Below are 22,750 nucleotides of genomic sequence, written 5' to 3'. Positions count from 1 at the left end.
TGGCGCAGCAGATTTTGATTTTACTGAGCATAGAATCTGCATCTAATTTTGTTTCAAACTTTAAAAAACTGCTGCAGAAACCCATCATATGCTCCAGGAAGACTTCGGAGATAATGCCATGTGCCCAAGCAAAACCTTTCTTTGTTACAAGGACGGACAAACCGGATGACCGTTCCGGACAGCCGTCAAAAAGCACAACACCGGAAACCATATCAAATGTTTTTGAGACTATCCTTGCAGATCATAGGCAAACTATCCACGATGTTTGTGAGATAATAGGACAGTTGTAGGGGTGTTTCCTTATTCACATCTGAAGGTTAGGCCTCTCTGACATCATCAAGCCTGATCCATTGTCTGCAAGAAATCATTCCAGCCTGAATCTAGCAAGAAGAGAAAGAACACATCTTTGCTGTTTCTGCCAGATGCATTCTGGGTATGTACCAGAATTGTATTCTAGTCAAGGACATCCAGTTATGCCTCCATGCTCAGCCTGTGTGAATCTTGGGGGAGGAATTGCTCCTGTGTTGGTCTTATCTAAAGAAGGCGCCTCTGTTTCAGATTGTACGAGACTCTATACAGAAAGGCTATTCATCTAAGTTCTGTTTCTGGATTGGTCCGGAGAAGTCATCTGACGAGATCCAAGTGAAAAGGTGCTAATTATAATTTAGTCTGTGTTAGAATGTGGGTGAACTCGCATCTTATCATAGGTGTTCTCCATGCACTTCTTTTATAATAATTAAGACCTGAGAAGTTACCTCTTGTGATTAGCTCTCTTCCAGGGAGTGAAGGAACAGGACTTTTATCCAGACCTGGTTTTCATATCACATAAAGGAAACCTTTGCTGCCAACATAAGTTACACCCTCTCCATTGGCTAACGAACTCTTTTTCCTGTACCAAATGAATTCTTATCTTCAGTGCTCAGTAGAAGACGTCTTCCCTTTCACCTGATATTGTGCCAAGGCCTAAATGGATGGTGCGAATACGGAATTCTATTATCTTATCAGTTGGGGTTAGATAAATGAATCCTATTGTGGTTCGGGATAAGGAGAAGTGAAGCTACTCTTGGTGATAATCTGTAATAGTTGCTGCTAATTAGGAATTATTATTATAAGGAATTATAGAGTATAAGAATTAGTTTACTTATTTATCTAGCAACTGTGTCATAATAATTATGTACTGAGTTTCATATATGTAATCGGATATTTTGTGAACAATAATTAGTTATTGCTGCTGGCTTATGAAGTATATTTTTCTATTTTCATAATAAAAGTATTTCTCATTAGCCTGGGTCTGGTGTCGTGTAAGTAGGCAAAGAAAGCTGAACCTGGATGAGATATTATGGTCTTCCCTAGAAACTCAAAACAATAAATAAATTGGAGAAAAATTATATTCAAAAATTCACCTAACTTATAATATATCAAAATAAAGTGAATGTAATTATAAATTATTCATCAAAAAATAAATGCAAAATATATATAATAAAATATGTATTAGAGTGCTCAGTGTGAAATCTTATTCAAAACCAACAGTTTTAAGGAATAAAGATGTATTGTGACTACATCATTGCACTCACCTGCCTACCTACCATTCAATACTGGTTAAATCAAATCTGACTCAAAAGATATCAAGCAGTGTGAAAAGTACTTAGCTGGATCCTGAAGAAGATGAGATCAGATGATAAATACAAAGTCCAATGATGTTACACTCATCTTCACATAATGGAAATATAAGAATGTGTACTTGTAGGTTATTGCAGGTGCTGACAATCATGCAACGAACTAATCCATATTGGTACCGTTGGCTTTGAAAAAAATGTTGTAAAAGTGAGTCCCCAAAACAAAAAAGATTGTATTAACTGCTTCTACAAAAATCACCATGTATCCAAGAACTCCAAAACTCCTCTACGTGAAAAGTTGAAATATCCAAAATCTCCTCAACACCGATCGTGTTTCACTATGAATTGCTTCATCAGGAGGAAACAATGAAAACTAAACAAAACATATGAAAAAATGCAGTTATCAATCAAATGACATGTATCAAAAAGAACGTGTAAGCTCAAAAATAAAAATTAAATTTTACCCTCAGACCTCCTAATGGAGGAAGCACGGCGCCAGAGAATCTCAGCAGAGATGACTGAAACAACGTAAAACGTAAAGACGTTTATAGAAACGTCAAATGGTCACGTGATAAACGACGTGAGCTTGATAAATCAATATATGTAAAAAAGAACAAAAATTGGATAATTATCTAATGGTCCATTCTATTTCTTTGTTAAGACCATTGGGTGTTACTGTTTTCCAAGAATAAATTAAACGTTGTTCATGATATATTAAGGTGTGAGAGATATCACCTTGTCTGTTAAACTTGAATTGCCTGATTACACAAAACTTTAGATCATTTAATGAATGACCCACAGATTGCCAATGATCAGTTAAAGGGGCTTCTGATTTGTTGGTACGGATACTGCTCAAGTGTTCTGCTATTCTTAATTTAATGGCCCTCTTAGTTTGACCAATATAAATCTTATTACATGGACAAAAAATTCCATAGACCACTTGAGCAGTATTACAATCAGAATAACCTTGTAAATGGTAAGGTTTATCCATATTAGGAACCACTATTTGGTCAATGGTTAAAGAATGACAACAATATTTGCACCTGCCACAACTTGTGTGACCTCTTGGAATATTGTCATCTTGATCGATGGAATTACCATTGAAATATTCTCCTAGATTTTTATTTCTTTTGTGTGCAAAACACCGAATGAAAACTTAATATGTTCCAATGTTTATAAATGATCTTTTGAATATGAGAGGTTTTATTAGAAAATGGTAAAACACAAGTTATTCTTGAGTTAGTTTGATTAGATTTATTCCTAGGTAGCAATAACCAATCACGATTCGCATTATTGGCTCTCTTGTGTGCAATTTTGATGCAATGATCAGGGTAACCCCTGTTGTGGAACCATTGGCTCATGACCACTGCTTGAGATTTATACTCTCTTTATAATGTCACTGGGATACTAATAGTTGAATACTAGTGGAAGTCAGAAAAATATTAGAGTTCAAACAAAAGAACTGTCTTCTCATTCAAATTGGTAACCAAATTTCAGGATTGCAACCGTCACATTTGAAAGTCACTCAGAGGTATAGAGTTCTTCAAGAAGAGAGTTGCGCCCTCTAGTGATGAACCAAAGTATACTTTTCAGTCGTTGCAACTTTATTAGTGCTGGTTACGCTCCAAGTTTGATTACAAAAATAAATAAATAAATAAATGTCTTTACAGTCTTTCAAACACTTGTATGAAAATACTTTGTTTTTTCTTATCTTTACAAATCTTTTCAAATGAACATCGCTCTGTGAGAAAATTGAGAGCAGCTTGATAATTCAGTTTATAACAGGTTCGGGGTCTCTACGTGGCCCCGTTTCGATTCCTTCTTCAGGAGACCCTATTATATGTAAACTGAAAAACCTTTTCAATGCTGATAGAATGCTTCAAGTTTGCGATGTGGTAACATCTGAAATATAGAATGTATATAAACAGCTGGGTATGAGAGTAGAAATTTCACTATCCTCACTACGGCAAAAATTCTAAATTAATTATAAAGCTACTGTAGGAAGCGAGGCACAACAATACATACCGTCAAAAGAACGCTGTCGGTGCTGAGAATTTAAACTGTCAGAGAAAACAGCATCAGCTGTCTGGTTTAAAAGAGTACAGGGGGAGGAGTTTATTACACGTCAGAATTAGAATTAGAACTGACGTGATTCCTAGAATGTTGGTGGATAAGTACATAGAGTGATGAGTTACTGTTTAGCATTAAAAAATACAGGGAAGATTTTAAATGTTATTGTAAAGACAGTGAAATATGAATGCGTGTAGCCTAAAAGCCTTGTTCATAGGAAAGCGATCCATTCCATATCACTATTTAGGCCATGAGGTTGCAGTGTATTTAAAGTGAAAATCCACTTTTGTTCTTGTCTCCAAAGTGTATGGGCCACATCTCCTCCTCTGATTAAATTAATGACATTGAGCACTGAAAATTTGAGATCTGTGATCGCATGTTGGTGTAGTAACCAGTGCTGGACTAGGGGAGCCTCTTTTACTTCAGAGCGAATTCTACTAATATGTTCTCCAATCCTGATTTTGATGCAACGAGTGGTACAACCCACATATAAAAGATGGCGCGGGCATTGAATCACATACACTACTTGTCTGGACTCACAATCTGTGGCAGAGGTTTTAATTTTGCTAAGACAGCTATTGTGTATGGACATGTGTTTTAAGGTGACACTGTATTGGCACATTTTACAGTGTCCGCATGGAACATGTTGCCCTGCCATTTGTTCTACTGGATGTTTTACAAAATGGGATTGTACCAACTGTTGTTTGAGATTACGTTGTTTGGAGAACGCAAAGCGGGGTATTTGGTGGAATGTCTTGTGGTATTGCATAATACCTCAGTGTTTCTTAATGATCCTTTTAATGTCAAATGCTCTGACTGAGTACTGGACAGCTGATGCTATGTTTTCTCTGACAGTTTAAATTCTCAGCACCGACAGCGTTTTTTTGACGGTATGTATTGTTGTGCCTCGCTTCCTACAGTAGCTTTATAATTAATTTAGAATTTTTGCCGTAGTGAGGATAGTGAAATTTCTACTCTCATACCCGGCTGTTTATATACATTCTATATTTCAGATGTTACCACATCGCAAACTTGAAGCATTCTATCAGCATTGAAAAGGTTTTTCAGTTTACATATAATAGGGTCTCCTGAAGAAGGAATCGAAACGGGGCCACGTAGAGACCCCGAACCTGTTATAAACTGAATTATCAAGCTGCTCTCAATTTTCTCACAGAGCGATGTTCATTTGAAAAGATTTGTAAAGATAAGAAAAAACAAAGTATTTTCATACAAGTGTTTGAAAGACTGTAAAGACATTTATTTATTTATTTATTTTTGTAATCAAACTTGGAGCGTAACCAGCACTAATAAAGTTGCAACGACTGAAAAGTATACTTTGGTTCATCACTAGAGGGCGCAACTCTCTTCTTGAAGAACTCTATACCTCTGAGTGACTTTCAAATGTGACGGTTGCAATCCTGAAGTTTGGTTACCAATTTGAATGAGAAGACAGTTCTTTTGTTTGAACATGAGATTTATACTCAGCAGGAGATGAACATAAACGTTTTAGTCTTAGAAATTGACTATTCGGGATACTATCTTTAAGTTGTTTCGGATGGAAACTCCTATAATGGAGTATAGAATTCCTATCAGTGCTTTTCCTATGAATTGTTGAATGGAAATGGCCCGATGTTAAAGAGATCTGAATATCTAAAAAACTAATATTAGATCTGTCCATATTAGCACTGAATTGAATATTATGATCACTCACATTGAGTTGGCTTATAAACTGATTTAATTCCGTTATAGAACCGTTCCAAATAAAAATGATATCATCGATAAATCTTTTCCAAAACAAAATCTTGGAAAAAAATGTAGAGTTGTAAACATATTTTTCTTCAAATTGGGCCATGAATAAACATGCCACAGCAGGGGCTACAGTCGCTCCCATGGCAACCCCCTTTCGTTGTAAATAATAAGAATTTTCATAAAGAAAATAATTATTGTTGATCACTAAACGAGCCATAAACATCAGATCTTTGTGATTGAAAGATGAAATGTCTAAATCCTAGAAACTAACAGGCACGTATTTGTTTATGTAACTGATTAGTGGACCATAAATTTTTCTACACAGTCATACTGTGAGTTTTTGAAGCGGTTGAGCAAGAGCATGCGGCGCAAATGGCCAGACAAGTGGAAAAAATTGGTTGCTCCACCATGACAATGCGCCCACTTACACATCACTTATTGTTCGACAATGAGTGACGCCAGAAACATTAAGTGATTACGCACCCTCCCTGTTTGCCTGACCTTGCCCCCTGTGATTTTCCTGTTCCCCAAATTGAAATTACAACTGAAAGGGTGCCATTTAACACGATTGAAGAGATCCAGGCAGAATTACAGGAGGTAGTCAAGGCAATCACTCAAGATGACTTCCATAGATGCATGGACTCATGGGAAAAACACTGGGATCACTGTATACATTCTCAAGGGAACTACTTTGAAGGAGACGGTGGAAACTAGGAGTTTCGGTAAGCAAATTTTTTATTTAATAATTGAATTCCCTGAACTTTTGGGTAGCACGTCGTATCAGGGTACAAATGATTGTTTTGAAATAATTTGTTTGTGAATGTGGAGAGCCTCTTTGAATTTTCATCATCTAATAGAATGTGATTATTTAGCCTCCAGGTACATTGTGCGGGAATAGCATCAGTCAGTATTAAGATTAAGGAAACTGGAGCATGGTCTGAAAGTATGCTATGGATAGTTGAATTCAGAATGATATGAGATAGGTAGGATGAGATTAGAAAATGGTCAAGCCTAGCATGTGTGTCATGTGGTGAAGAATAATGCATATAATCTCTTTCTTTGGGGTTGAGTAGTCGCCAAGGATCTATTAGGTTATAGTTGAAAATCATAGATTAGATTTCTGCTAGTGTTTAATATTTGGTTGAACGACAGAGGGAAGTTCTGTCTAATAGAAGATCTAATGGTTGGTTGAAATCACCGCCTATTATAAGTGGAATATCTGGATAGTCCAGAAGAGAAGTTTGTATATCTCTGAAAAATTCATGAGAATCTGAGACTGGGGCATAGATATTTAGAAATATAAAGAATTTATTTTGAAAGGCTGTGTGAATTAGACACCATCTACCCTCAGTATCGGCAGCTTGTGATGTGATTGAGATAGGCAGAGATGATTTGACATAAATGGAGATGTCCATTCTTCTTAATTTGGTTTTGGCATTATCTGTGGCAGACAGATGAGTCTCTTGAAGCATTATGATGTCTGGATTAATGGAGGACAAGTATTTTGACACTTTTGTACACTTAATGCAGTGATTTAACCCATTGACATTGAAAGACATAATATGTAAGTCTAACATTTATGTGTTATTGATATAAGTAGAACAGTAGCATCTTGGTTTTGAATCAAGACATGACTGTAGTAGAGCAATGTAACTATATTTGATAGTGATGGAATAGGACATGCATAACCTGAAATATAAAACAAAACAGAATGACACATGAAAAACTCGAGACAGAGATGTGATCAATAGTATCTGAAAGATATAGGGTGGAATTGAAACCACGATAGGCAATCAGAAGCCCAGTCTTTCTCTCCTATAGGATGGCAGTGATGTAATCCGAATATATCCTGTAACCCAAATTGAGAAGACAGTAATTGGTAGATAAAAAAAACTGGCAAGGACTGAAGATACCGTATTTTCACGCAAATAACGCGCACCCGTATAAAACGCGCACACGGGTATAGCGCGCAGAAATCACGATGATATGTACAAAAACTTTGGTATACCGCGCTCACGGGTATACCGCGCATGCTGCCCGACGCTCCTTTCGCCCGCCCTGACTTTCCGTGCGCTGTCCCGACTCTCCGTTCACCCCCCCTGACTTCCGTGCACTGTCCCCCCTTGAAGGTCTGTCCCCATCCTGAAAGCCTGATGCCCCCCCCCCCGACGTCCGATACATCCCTCCCCCCGAAGGACCGCCGACTCCCCAACAATATCGGGCCAGGAGGGAGCCCAAATCCTCCTGGCCACGGCGACCCCCTAACCCCACCCCGCACTACATTACGGGCAGGAGGGATCCCAGGCCCTCCTGCCCTCGACGCAAACCCCCCTCCCCCCAACGACCGCCCCCCCAGCCGACCCGCGACCCCCCTGGCGACCCCCACGACCCCCCCACCCTCCTTCCCCGTACCTTTGGTAGTTGGGCCAGAAGGGAGCCAAACCCTCCTGGCCACGGCGACCCCCTAACCCCACCCCGCACTACATTACGGGCAGGAGGGATCCCAGGCCCTCCTGCCCTCGACGCAAACCCCCCTCCCCCCACCGACCGCCCCCCCCCAAGAACCTCCGACCCGCGACCCCCCTGGCGACCCCCACGACCCCCCCCCCCCCCTTCCCCGTACCTTTGGTAGTTGGCCGGACAGACGGGAGCCAAACCCGCCTGTCCGGCAGGCAGCCAACGAAGGAATGAGGCCGGATTGGCCCATCCATCCTAAAGCTCCGCCTACTGGTGGGGCCTAAGGCGCGTGGGCCAATCAGAATAGGCCCTGGAGCCTTAGGTCCCACCTGGGGGCACGGCCTGAGGCACATGGGCCCAACCCGACCATGTGCCTCAGGCCGCGCCCCCAGGTGGGACCTAAGGCTCCAGGGCCTATTCTGATTGGCCCACGCGCCTTAGGCCCCACCAGTAGGCGGAGCTTTAGGATGGATGGGCCAATCCGGCCTCATTCCTTCGTTGGCTGCCTGCCGGACAGGCGGGTTTGGCTCCCGTCTGTCCGGCCAACTACCAAAGGTACGGGGAAGGGGGGTGGGGGGTCGTGGGGGTCGCCAGGGGGATCGCGGGTCGGCTAGGGGGCGGTCGGAGGTTCTTGGGGGGGGGGGGGGGGGAGGGGGGTTTGCGTCGAGGGCAGGAGGGCCTGGGATCCCTCCTGCCCGTAATGTAGTGCGGGGTGGGGTTAGGGGGTCGCCGTGGCCAGGAGGGTTTGGACTCCCTTCTGGCCCGATATTGTCGGGAAGTCGGCGGTCCTGCCGGGGGGGGGGGGGTGTATCGGACGTCGGGGAGTCGACCGGGCAAGAGGGCTTGGGCTCCCTCTTGCTCCGATCGTGGATGCGGGTGCGGGTGGGAGCGCGTGCGAGCGGTCGTTCGGGGTGGGGGTGCGAGCGGTCCTGCTGGGGGGGTGAATCGGGCGTCGGGCGGGGTGGGAACTATGTTTTAAAACTTTTGTATACCGCGCTCACGCATATAACGCGCGAGGGGTATGCGCGGTAGGTAAAAACGCGTATAACGCGCGCGTTATATGCGTGAAAATACGGTAATTATTGAATTTTGATTGAGTCAAGGAATTTTTGTAGCTCAGATGGTATGGAGTTGGCTAAGTCTTGCTGTTGTAAGTGACTTTCATGCGTGCTGAATATATGAGCCCAGATCTTGTGCCGATATCTTTCAGGTCCTGGCGTAGTTGTAAGAAAATTTTCCAGCGTGCCACAGTAGATTTTGCAAGATCTGGGACGAAGATAATTTTTTTCCCTTGGTTCAGATATTTCACTTTCACTGCATTTAGAATCTGCCACTACCTGTCTTGGAGTTTTTTGATTCAAGAGGTCTTGATGGTACATGAAGTATAGTGAAGCTGGGTGTCAGGTCAAAAGCGCGCCGGGACAAAGGCGCGCGCAGACAACTGAACGCAACGTGGAGCCGCGCACCGAAGAAAATGACTGTTTTAAAGGACTCCGAAGGGGTGTGTGTGGGGGAACCTCCCCCCACTTTACTTTATACAGATCGCGCCACGTTGTGGGGGCGTTGTGGGGGATTTGGGGGATTGTAACCCCCCACATTTTACTGAGAACTTCACTTTTTCCCTAAAAAACAGGGAAACAGTTAAATTTCCAGTATAATGAATGGGGTTACAATCCCCCAAACCCCCCACAATGGCACCACGATCTGTATTAAGTAAAGTGGTGGGTTCCCCAATAAACCCCCCGTTGGAGACCCTAAAAACACTCTTTTTCTTTGGCGCGTGCTTCCGTCTTGCGCTCAGTTGTCGGCGCACGCCTTTGTCTTCGGCGGTTTTGTCTATGAACCATGAAGCTGAGGCCAAGCAATGATGGAATAAGGTCAGATAGAAAAGCAATGGTATCTAAGCTTTCAGAGCTCTCCGGGATACCCAGAATGCAGATATTATTTCTGTGACTTCTATTTGCTAGATCTTCCTTATAATTTTTGAGATGTATGATATCTTGATCATGTTTGGCAATGATAATGATGCCATGAGCATGATTGTTTGTAAGTTCTTCAAGAGCATCGATGCGGTGGCAGGCATCTGTAAATTGAGCATTTAACATTTCAATTTCCATTCATATCAATTTAGATTCTTCTACTTGTTGACATGATACTTTTTAAAGCATGCATTTCTGAAAGGAGAAACTCAAGTTGTATGTCAATCGACTTTGGCGCCATTTTGTCTGGAGAGCACAGATCATGCTTGGGCCTTTTTCCACTTGGAAGTGAAGAAGATTGAGGATCAAGCAAAGCGTGATCGTTTGCAGTTCAATAGATCAGTTGTTGGTCTGTAGGGTTGTCGATTATCGATATGAAGCGCTGTCTTTGGAGAGAGCTCAAACAGTGCATCCAATCGCCATGTTAGTCGAGCCATGCCCCCCCTGAACTGAGGCTTAATTATAAAAACCAGAAAAGCTAATACCTGTTTAATTAGCATAGTGCCTAATCTCTCTGAGTTGCTGTGAACAGTTTTCTGAGCTCCAATATTGAAAGTGACATCCCCGTCAGTAGTGTTTAAATCTACTACTTCACTGTGGTGCACACCTAAGGAACATGGACAGGGAGCAGGGCATGCTTCTTTGTGCACTCCTTCATGCACACATAAATGCATGTACTGTGTTTTCATCAATATTCTTTAATGTTATCTATTTAGCAGTCTATTGCTTCTTTCCAGTGTAATAGGTATGTCATTCTAGACAAGCAGGTTATCTCCCTTTGGCCTCGAGCCATCTGCAGAAGGAATCCACTCTGGATATTTTTCTGTGTTCCTCCTACTTCACTGTAAGCTCTACTATCAACCTGCAATTTTTCCCTTCTGCACACTGTTCTGTTCTCTTTTTCTTATTTTATTTGGTGTTTTTGACCTTTATTTGGTGTTTTCAGTGCTCGAAGCTTTCATCTTGGTTTCAGCTCTGTCTGTGTAGAAAAGAAGCAGCTGACAGGCTGATCCCTGGTGGTATATGTTAGCCAGCCTGCTCAAGTAGTTTTTGGAGCTCGGGGCCCTCTCCACATTTTTTCTCACCTACAGGTTATTGGTAAGGCCCCACTTGGAGTATTGTGTTCAGTTTTGGAGACCGTATCTGACGAAGGACGTAAGAAGACTTGAGGCGGTCCAGAGTAGGGCGACGAAAATGATAGAAGGCTTGCGCCAGAAGACATACGAGGAGAGACTGGAAGCCCTAAATATGTATACCCTAGAGGAAAGGAGAGATAGGGGAGATATGATTCAGACGTTCAAATACTTGAAGGGTATTAACATAGAACAAAATCTTTTCCAGAGAAAGGAAAATGGTAAAACCAGAGGACATAATTTGAGGTTGAGGGGTGGTAGATTCAGGGGCAATGTTAGGAAATTCTACTTTATGGAGAGGGTAGTGGATGCCTGGAATGCGCTCCCGAGAGAGGTGGTGGAGAGTAAAACTATGACTGAGTTCAAAGAAGTGTGGGATGAACACAGAGGATTTAGAATCAGAAAATAATATTAAATATTGAACTAAGGCCAGTACTGGGCAGACTTGCATGGTCTGTGTCTGTGTATGGCCGTTTGGTGGAGGATGGGCTGGGGAGGGCTTCAATGGCTGGGAGAGTGTAGATGGGCTGGAGTAAGTCTTAACAGAGATTTCGGCAGTTGGAACCCAAGCACAGGTACCGGGTAAAGCTTTGGATTCTTGCCCAGAAATAGCTAAGAAGAAAAAATAAAAAAATGTAAATTGAATCAGGTTGGGCAGACTGGATGGACCATTCGGGTCTTATCTGCCGTCATCTACTATGTTACTATGTTACTTTGTAGGGGTTTGAGCGCAGGCTGTTGGGCACCCTTAGGAAGTTCAGTGGTGTATCGCAGGGTGCAGGCTGTGTTTTTCACCTCCCCCTTCTGTAAGCGTACCCAGCAGTCCGCAAGGGTGGAGTTGCGGTCAAGCTCTGTCTTACTAGCAGCCTGAAGATCAGCATTGGAGAGGCATTCCCAATTTGAGGCAGTGATTCTTCTCCTTTCCAGATACTGTAAAAAGCTGAGGTAGGCTGCAGCACATGTTAAACACAGGTCACGGTGAGTAAGACTTTTACAGCATGGGAAATAAATCAGGGGAGGTCTAAATTAGAGAATGACACAGGGACAAATTTTTCCCCATACCCGTGGGAACTCATTTTCCCATCCCATCCTGTCTCTGTCCTGTTCCTGCATGCTCTGTCCTCCTCTGCACAAACCTCGAGCACTTTAAAATCATAAGTGTTCGAGGCTTGTGCGGTTAAGGTAGAGATCACAGGAATGGGGCAGGGACAGAAACAACGACAAAGCTTGCGAGGACGTGGAAATTGAGTTCCTGTGGGGATGGGGGAAAATTTGCCCCTGTTATATTCTCTGGTCTGAATTTCAGGTTTTCGGGCGTTTCTGCATGATTCCTTGTGTCCTCCCACCTGAAAAATCCTAATTTCACAGTTTTTTGCATTTAGTTTTTAGGTGTGAATTTCTTAGTGGCAGCCATCTTGGATTTTGAACTGTGTGCCATACTTTAGAAAAGGTTACAGTCAGTACCAAAGACTTTATCCTCTCCCCTAACTTCTAAAAAGCACTCTGCACTTCATGTGTGCTATTTTTAACCAGGTCATTTGTCCCCAAGTGGATTACAATGCCAATTTGAGAATCCTTATCAGGTTGGTATGCCTGCTGGCAGAGGAACCAGGAAGGCATGGTTACTGTGGATGGGCAGACTAGATGGGCCATTTGGCCTTTATCTGCTGTCATGTTTGTATGTTCTATATTTCATTTAATTTTTTATCCTAGGACAAGTAGGCAGCATATTCTCACACATGTGGGTGACATCATCCATGGAGCCTCGGTACGAACAGTATTAAAAAGTGTACTGTCACTTTAAGTTGTAAGAAACTTCACGAGTGGCTGCACCACGCATGTGTGAGTGCCTTCCCGCCCAACGAAGACTCGCAGTACCTCAGTTCTTCATTTTCCACGGAGCGAAGTACTTTTTTGACTGGACTTCATTCAGTCTGCATTGCCTTCCCGCTTCACGTTTTTTCCTTTTCTTAGTTTTTATTTCAATACTTTTATTTACTATATACTAAAAAAAAAAATAATAATTTTTCTCGAGCTTCAGCCTTGGGGTCTTTCCTTGGCAGGGATCTCAAAATTGAGTTCAATCTTTTTTTTTTTTTTTTAATTATTATTTATTTATTGAATTTGCAATAATATACAAGGAAAACACTTGTTACAGAAAACCAGAAAAGGTAAATTTTAATTAGGAAAAATCTTATAATTGAAACATTTCAAAATATTCTTTATATAGGGGATCAACACACCCATTACCATCATCATTGGACCCTAATAGCATCCAATGATTGGGTCCTTCAGGTAGTGAGTTGAGCTATGCCCTTTGTTTATGGAAGAAACCTTCGAACCCCCCCCCCCCCCAAAATAGTCTCTCTTCAACTCCCACCAGAGGGCCCTCCTTCACCAAGAACTTTCAGCCCTTCTTCTCAATGCCATGGAACAAGTTCCTGTGCAGGAAAGAGGCCGAGAGTTTTACTCCAAATATTTCCTCATACCATAAAAGACTGGAGGCATCCATCCAATTCTGAACCTCTGAGCTCTCAAATATTTAGTGAAGGAGGTTTTGCATGGTCTCTCTGGGAACCTTATTACCACTGTTGAAGAAGAACTGGCTCAGCTCTGTAGACATCAAAGAAGCCTATACCCACTTTACCCACCCTCAATCTTCACCCCCCTTAAGCCCCACCTCTCCCTTCTCTCTCCTGTCTTCTTCTCCCTAAAATTCAGTATAGTCCTCTCTTAGTCTGTACTCTGATAAATTGTATCTAAACTCAAATAACTTGTACTTAAACTAAACTACTTATACTTAAACTCTTCTTTTAATTTGCTGTATATTCCCTGTATTTAAACTACTGCACAGTCTTGTATGTCCAAACATTTAAACCTATTGTATATCTTACATGTCTAATTACACTCCATTGTGTATGTTCACTTGTAGACCGTTCTGAGCTACTGGGAGGACGGGATAAAAATCTAAATAAATAAATAAATTTAGCATCCTTCCCACTCACTCCTTTTTCAGGTGGGAACATGGCACTTTCAATACAAGGTGGTTCCATTTGGTCTAGCATCTGCACCCAGAGTATTCACCAAGTGCTTAGTAGTAGCAGCTGCACTCCTTTGCTTATATAGTTTTCAAGTGTTCCTTACCTGGACGACTGGTTGATCAAAGCATTGACACCTCAATAAGCTCCCCCATATCATGAATGCAATAATTTGTCTATTGGAGCTCCTGGGATTTTCAGTCAAATATGAGAAATCCTATCTCAAACCTACTCTAGAGTGCATCAGGGCCCTCTTGGACACGACTCAAATTTTGTGCATTCTTACTTCAACAAGAGTTGATATTCTGATTCAGATTTGCCAAAAGGTCTCCTCTTGTCGCTTCATAACTGCACACCAAATGCTATGACTCCTCAGCCACATGGTCTCTACAGTACATGTAACTCCTTTTGCTTTTCTACATGTCAGAGAACCTCAGAGCACACTTTCGGCTACCAGCTGCTATCCCAACTACTCAAAGTGACATTACATCTCCAAAAGTCACTTTAGTGGTGACTATCGCCGTCCATCCCATCAGAAGTCATTGACAACCGATTCCTCTATGCTCCATGAGGAGCTCACCTCAACAACCTTCATACCCAAGGCTTTTGGAGTCCTCTGGAAAAAGCTCAACTTGTCAAATTTATGTACTATGTTTTACATTATTGTAAACTGAGTCGAGCTCCTCTTGGTTTATGATTCGATCTATAAAACTAAGTTTTAGTTTTGTTTAGCTCTCCACATCAATCTCCTTAAGCTACATGCAATTCACAATGCTCTATACACATTCCAGGATTGTCTCTTCAATCAAGTAGTACTCATCTGCATAGACAACTAGGTAGCTATGTAATATGTGAACAAGCAGGGAGGTACAGGTTCTCATCCCTTACGCCAAGAAGTGATCCAAATCTGGTCCTGGGTAATTCCTCACAATATTTTTCTGAAAGCAGTCTACCTAGCAGGAAAAGAAAACATCTTAGCCGACTAATTGAGTAGACTCCTACAACCACACAAGTGGTCACTCAACTCCAAACATTTTACATCAGATCTTTACACAATGGGGAACTCCACAATCACATGCTTCCTCTGTTCTATTCCAGACTCTACACTCCCAGTCCCCTTCACTACTTAATGCTCTCCATACCTGCTACTGTCTTCTTATGACTTTTGCCTGCCTGTTTCAAACTGGGTGGATATGGTACCATAATTCTTTTCACATTCCTAACAAGCTGCTCACTTTCTAGCTCCATGATAAGGCTCCAGACATGATGTGCTTTTTTACTTTTAGACAGACCACCAGAATACTGTTTAGTCTTTCCCTTCATAAAGGTTTTTGCACTTGATAAATTCTTGTGCCCAGCATGGGCCAAGTAGGCCTGTGCGTTATCTGACTTCATTCCTATCTCTGCAGATTGTAAGTCTTCTCTGATTTCTCTGTAGGAAAGTAATTTTGAAGCCAGATTTTTGTGCTTTGGAAATGTCTTAAATTCAGACCAGTATATTATGTTGAAATACTGAAAAGCAATTAATGTGCGACAGTGAAGTTAGACATGCATTCATACCCCTTTTCTTAAGCTGTATGAAATGTGTTTATATAGAATATGTTGTATATGACAGTGGAGAAGACAGTCAATGCACTCTATAAATGTCCACAACAAAAGAAACATAATTGCTGCTAAATGTCAACTCTCAGCATTACCAAGGTCTCTGTGATTGTATCTTAAATCTATTCCTATTATAGTATTCCCACATGTGACGCCCAAAGGAATTAATGGCATAGACTTTAAAGGAGAAGCTATTACTTTCAAGGCAACTACAGCTGGAATCCTTGCTACACTTTCTCATTGTATTGACCTCATGGTAAAACGTGAAGATAGTTGGCAAAAAAGATTGGACAAGGTAAGAAATTTTAGCATTTGATTTTTTTTGTTTACTTCATTGTTCTAAATTGGATCTGATGGGATATTAAAGAAGGGTGGGGTAGAATGCAACTCTCCTTCCCCCCTTCCGCGAAGAGGAGGGGGTCAGTGAGAAGCACTTCCGTCTCCCTACCTATTCAAATCTTCCAGCAATGAGCAGACTGTACGCACTGCTTGAATTGGCCTCATCCCTCCCTCTGACATTACTTCCAGTTCGCAGGGCCAGGAAGTGATGATAGAAGGAAGGTGCATCTAACGTGAGCAGGGTTAGGACAGCCTTCTGCCAGCAAAGATATGACGAGATGTGGGAGGTGCGAGGTGTGACAATGAGGGTTGCATCTGCCTCTCTCTTTGCCACTGATTGGGACTGAAAACCACCTGTTCATATTATAAAAATACAGTTTACTTGGAAATATTTATATTTAGATATACATTTACTAGATTTGATTGATTCGGAAAATTTTCTGAATATAAAATAAATTGGAGTAAATCAGAGGTTCTTTCGTTAAATGTACACTGTCCAAAAGGATTATTTGACACATTCCCTTTTCTTTGGAAGGAAGAGGGTATAAAATTAGGCATTTGGATACAGAAAACGTTGAAGGAAACGATAAAAGTAAATGAAAGATCCTTATTACTAAAGGTCTCAGAAATGTTTGAGCAATGAAACTTGGTGGGGGAGAGCTCAGATGGTTAAAATGATGTTTTTGCCTGTGGTTTGTTACCAAATGGGTATGTTTCCAGTTTATTTTCAGGGGTCCTTTTATAATAAATTAAATAGTAGTCTTACTAAATTTATTTGGCTGTGTAAAACTGCTCGAATTACTTTAGTATCTTTACAAAAACCAATTGTGGCGGGTGGGGTAAATTTTCCCAATTTTTATAGGTATCATCAGGCCTATATATTGTGTCAGGGTATGTATTGGATCCTCACCGAACTCATGGAACATCTCCCGGATTGGTTTTATTTAGAGTGCCAATTGATGTCCCCATTACGACTGTTTCATGTGTTGAGTATCAGATTACCCAGATATGTTAAAGACAATAGTATTATATGTGACACCTGGAAAACTTTAAAATTTGTTAATAAATTAATAGATGTTCCGGTAGAGAAATCCACTTATCAATCCTTGTGGTTAAACTCCAAGATTCAAATAGGCAGATCTGGGATCACCTGGAAGCACTGTATGCAGGCAGGCATACGCACAGTAGACTAGATGATGTTCTATCTAATGGGAAAATGCTTGATTTTTCACGACTGCAACAAACATTTGGTATTGCAGTCTCAAAATTATAAGTGGTTGCAGTTGAACAAGCCATTCAGAAGGGGTTCCCCTGATTGGCAAAATCTAAAAAATTATTACAGCTTGTAGGTCCTATGCTTCCAGATGGATTTGTTAGGGCATCAGGCTGCCCGGTGATATAAATTAATATCTGAGACATTTGGAGCATTGAGATTAAGCAGTATATTTCTGCATCTCGATGGCCACGAATTTGGACTTGGAGAATGAGATGTACAGCGTCAGCACATCTATGAGACAAACATGTTTTTTTTCTGTTGCATAGATCTTTTTGGACCCCTGTTAGGTTGCACAAGTTAAACCAGTGGTCTCAAACTCAAACCCTTTGCAGGGCCACATTTTGGATTTGTAGGTACTTGGAGGGCCTCAGAAAAAAAATAGTTAATGTCTTATTAAAGAAATGACAATTTTGCATGAGGTAAAATTCTTTATTTTATTTAATTCAATTTCTATCCCATCCTCCCAGTAGCTCAGAATTAGTTAAAAGGTTTATAGTTTATAGATCTTTCCTTTTGGCTAAGTCCTAATAATAATATTGTAATTTATAGCTAGAGACATAGGATCAAGAAATTTTTATTTTGCTTTTGTGATTATGATAAACATACTGAGGGCCTCAAAATAGTACCTGGCAGGCCGCATGTGGCCCCCGGGCCGAGAGTTTGAGACCACTGAGTTAGACAGTTCTAAATCTAATAGATGCTGGCATTGTCATCTGGACATAGAGACACTGGATCATCTGTTGTTCTATTGTCCTTTGATACTTAACTTTTGGAGGGCAATATGGGGTATGATTAACAACATATTGGAATCATCAATTCCACTGACGTATGAGGCAGTCATATGTGGAACGTTATTACATGTTAAACGCTCTATGGATCGTTATAAATGCCGCCTTTTTCTTGACATGACTGGGATAGCCATACAGATGGTAACCCAAAATTGGAAGAACTATGACTGCCTAAATTTTCCTTTCTGGTGGGCAAATTTGTTCTCCAGCTATAGATATGAAAATATGAATGCCGATAGTTTGGGGCACAGTAATTTATTTAAGCTGGTTTGGGGGCCATTGACATCATATATTACCTCACTATAGTAGGTCTTTGATTATGAGTCAGTTTTGGTTTATTTTCATACACATCCAGGAAGTATGTCCAACTGGGATGGAAGGATATTTTTAATCTGAATAGGGTAAGGTTATTGGGATAGCCTATGTTTCTGTGTTTTATTGAATAATCATTGAGGGGAGGGGGAGAAAATGGTTGGTTATGCATATTTGTAAGTTGAATGTGCTTTTATTAACTTATTATATGATATATATTTGTGTATTTCACTTTTGAAGTTTAGAAAATCAATAAAGAATTTTAAAAAAAGATATATCGTATTTTCACGCATATAACGCGCGCGTTATATGTGTTTTTACAAACCGCGCATAACCTTGCGCGTTATAAGCGTGAGCGTGTTGTACAAAATTTTTTTTCCATAATTCCCCCCCGAAGTCTGATTCACCCCCCCCCCCCCCGCAGGACTGCTCGCACCCCCACCCTGAAGGACCGCTCGCACGCACTCCCACCCGCACCCCCATCCTGAAGGACCGCTCGCACCCCCACAGCCTCCTAAACTCCCCCCCCATCATGTAGAACTCCTACCGGTGTCCTGCTGCTTTCTCTTGGCGGTCCCGACACCCGACACGATCGGGGCAAGAGGAAGCTCAAGCTCTCTTGCCCCAGCCAACTGCGGCACCCCCGACACGATTGGGGCAAGAGGGAGCTCAAGCCCTCTTGCCCCCCCCGACTCCCCGACACGATCGGGGCAAAAGGGAGCCCAAGCCCTCTTGCCCTACTGACTCCCCAACTCCCCGACAATATCTGGCCAGGAGGGAGCCCAAGTCCTCCTGGCCCTGGTGACCCCACCCCCCGCTAGTTGTTCGGGCCAGGAGGGAGCCCAAACCCTCCTGGCCACGGCGACCCCCTACCCCCACCTCGCACTACATTACGGGCAGGAGGGATCCCAGGCCCTCCTGCCCTCGACGCAAACCCCCCTCCCCCCAATGACCACCCCCCCAAGAACCTCCGACCGCCCCCCCAGCCGACCCGCGACTCCCCTGGCCGATTCCCACGACACCCCCACCCCCCTTCCCCGTACCTTTGTGTAGTTGGCCGGACAGACTGGAGCCAAACCCACCTGTCCGACAGGCAGCCAACGACGGAATGAGGCCGGATTGGCCCATCCGTCCCAAAGCTCCGCCTACTGGTGGGGCCTAAGACACCTGGGCCAATCAGAATAGGCCCGGGAGCCTTAGGTCCCACCTGGGGGCGGGGCCTGAGGCACATGGGCCCAACCCGACCATGTGCCCAAGGCCCCCCCCAGGAGAGACCTAAGGCTCCCGGGCCTATTCTGATTGGCCCAGGCGCCTTAGGTCCCACCAGTAGGCGGAGCTTTGGGATGGATGGGCCGATCCGGCCTCATTCCGTCGTTGGCTGCCTGCCGGACAGGCGGGTTTGGCTCCCGTCTGTTCGGCCAAGTACACAAAGGTACGGGGAAGGGGGGTGGGGGTGTCGTGGGGATCGGCCAGGGGGGTCGCGGGTCGGCTGGGGGGGCGGTCGGAGGTTCTTGGGGGGGCGGTCGTTGGGGGGAGGGGGGTTTGCGTCGAGGGCAGGAGGGCCTGGGATCCCTCCTGCCCGTAATGTAGTGCGAGGTGGGGGTAGGGGGTCGCCGTGGCCAGGAGGGTTTGGGCTCCCTCCTGGCCCGATATTGTCGGGGAGTTGGGGAGTCGGCGGGGCAAGAGGGCTTGGGCTCCCTTTTGCCCCGATCGTGTCAGGGGGGCAAGAGGGCTTGAGCTCCCTCTTGACCTGATCGTGTCGGGGGTGCCGCGGTTGGCTGGGGCAAGAGGGCTTGAGCTCCCTCTTGCCCCGATCGTGTCGGGGAGTCGGCGGGGCAAGAGGGCTTGACGTTAGAGAAAGGGCGAACCGTTGGAAGAGGAAGCAGCGCAAGCGCAGGGCTCACGGAAGGGCCAGGACCGCCAAGAGAAAGCAGCAGGACACCGGTAGGAGCTTCTACATGATGGGGGGGGTCGGGAGGCTGTGGGGGTGCGAGCGGTCCTTCAGGGTGGGGTGCGGGTGGGAGTGCGTGCGAGCGGTCCTTCGGGGTGGGGGTGCGAGCGGTCCTTCGGGGGGGGGTGAATCGGACGTCAGGGGGGAATCAGGCTTTCAGGGTGGGGACAGGACTTCAAGGGGGAGAGGAGAGTCAGGGTGGGCGAAAGGAGAGTCGAGGTGGCCAGAGGAGAGTCGGGGCGGGTGAAAGGAGAGTCGGGCAGTATGCGCGGTATACGGGTGTGTGCGGTATATAAAAATTTCTGTACATAAATTTGTGTTTTCCGCGCGCTATACCTGTGTGCGCGTTTTACACAGGTGCGCATTATCTACGTGAAAATACGGTACAAGGTCTGATAAGTTCAGGAATTTGCCACCGTTCACTTATGTTGGCAGCACTGTACAAGCAGCTCGGTAAAGTTTTATAACCTTGGTATATCAGTGTCTCACAGCTATGTTCGTGTCAATGTATGGCGGTGTCTTGCTGAGTGGAATTCATTATTGTTGCATGTTTTGTGTGTCATCGCGAGAATGTCAGAGCTTGAATTAGAGCAATGAACAAACATTCAATTTCTTGTTAAACTTGGCCAGAGCAGAAGTGAAATCAGGGAAATGTTAGTTCAACTTTATGGGGATAATGCCATGAAGAAAACAGCAGTGTACAAATGGATTAAATGTTTTTTTGAGGGAGAGAAAGTGTTACTGATGAAGAGATCAGGGTGGCCACTAACAAGCACAACTGATGAAAACATTGCAAAAATTTGTCAAATTGTGCGTCAAAATCGTCGGCTGATTCTGAGAAGCATAGCAAACCAAATAAACATCAATCGAAAAACGAGAAAATCTTAACTGAAAATCTTAGCATGAGAAAGATGTGTGCAAAAATGGTCCCATAGGAGCACACTGATGAACAAAAAGCAAAGGAGAGTAGAAGTTTGCCAAGACCTTTTGAAAACTTGGGGGTAATACTAGTTTAGATACTAGTGGAAGTCAGGAAAATGCTCAGATCCAAAACTATATAAACTGACCTCTCTTTCAAACAAGTAAACTTAGCATGGATAGTGGTCAACAAAATATGAGTTACTCAGAAACGTGAAACTCTTCAAGGAAGGAACGCTCCCCCCTAGAGATGAACCAGAGTTTGCCTTCCAGTCATTGTAACTGTTTCAATGCTGGTCACGCTCCATGATGGGTTACAAAAATAAATAAATAAATAAAGGTTACAGTCTTGCAACTTCTTGTATGAGTGTTCTTTCTTATTTTTTCTTTTCTCATGAAATAAACATCACTCTATGGATTATAAGTAATGTGATGACTTAACTTTCATAACGGGTAGGGGATCTCTACGGGGCCCCGTAGGGGATCTCTACGGGGCCACGTAGAGATCCCCTACCCGTTATGAAAGTTAAGTCATCACATTACTTATAATCCATAGAGCAGGGGTGCCCACACTTTATGGGCTTGCGAGCTACTTTTATAATGACTAAGTCAAAATGATCTACCAACAATAAAATAAAAAAAAAAACACAAAGCACACTAAAAGGCAGAGAAAATGTTAATTATTCATATTCCGGGTTTTTTCAAAGAGGTCACAGCAGATGACTCTATGCAATGTCACCTCAGTAACAAAATACAAAAATAGACAAATACACCTCCTCCCTTTTTACTAAACCACAATAGTAGGTTTTAGCACAGGGAGTTACGCTGAATGCCTCACACTGCTCTCAATGCTCATAGGCTCCCTGCGCTAAAAAACGCTATTGCGATTTAGTAAAAGGGAGCCATAGTGCAAAATATAGACAGCAGATATAAATTCTCAAAACCGACACATTTTGATCACTAAATTGAAAATAAAATCATTTTTTCTACCTTTGCTGTTTGGTGATTTCATGAGTCTCTGGTTACACTTTCTTCTTCTGACTGTGCATCCAATCTTTCTTCCTTTCTTTCAGCCTCCTGTATGTTTCCTCTCCTCCAGACCTCATCTCTCCCCCAACTTTTTCTTTCTGTCTCCCTGTTCCCCCTTCTTTCTGTCTCCCTGTCTGCCCCCTTTCTTTCTTTCTCCATGCCCTCCCCCAAGCCACTCGGTTTGCTGCCACCGCCATCGGGGAACAGCCCCCAAGCCACTGCCGTCCCAAGCTTTCCCTGCAGAAGCGTCGCGCTGACCAGCATTCCGCTCCCTGACGTCAATTCTGACGTAGGAGAGGAAGTTCCGGGCCAACAAGGCATTTCTCCTCATTCCATCCAGCCTGAGCCCCATCTCTCCTTGATCCAGCATTTCCCTTCTGTGTCTGTCAGAATTACCATTCCACCTATTTTCCAGCATCACCCTTCTTTTTGTCCATCTCACCTATATCCCTATCTAACCACTTTTTCAGAATCTTCATTTGTCTCTGTCCTT

The 22,750-nt window shown here is 43.2% G+C and overlaps 1 protein-coding gene across 4 annotated transcripts in view; it reads left to right on the top strand.

Moving 5' to 3' along the window:
* The window catches only part of CERT1 (ceramide transporter 1), a 418,213-nt gene that overhangs the window by 199,114 nt on the left and 196,349 nt on the right, over positions 1-22,750 (top strand). For all 4 annotated transcript variants that reach the window (XM_033929301.1, XM_033929302.1, XM_033929303.1 and 1 more), the window contains one exon: positions 15,782-15,939. In XM_033929301.1, the coding sequence (XP_033785192.1) occupies positions 15,782-15,939 (158 nt within the window). The remainder of the gene's footprint in view (positions 1-15,781; positions 15,940-22,750) is intronic.

This window comes from Geotrypetes seraphini, chromosome 1 (assembly GCF_902459505.1).
Source record: "Geotrypetes seraphini chromosome 1, aGeoSer1.1, whole genome shotgun sequence".
Taxonomy (NCBI): Eukaryota; Metazoa; Chordata; class Amphibia; order Gymnophiona; family Dermophiidae; genus Geotrypetes; species Geotrypetes seraphini.
Note: the sequence above shows the minus strand (reverse complement) of the source record. Positions and strands in the feature narration are given on the sequence as shown.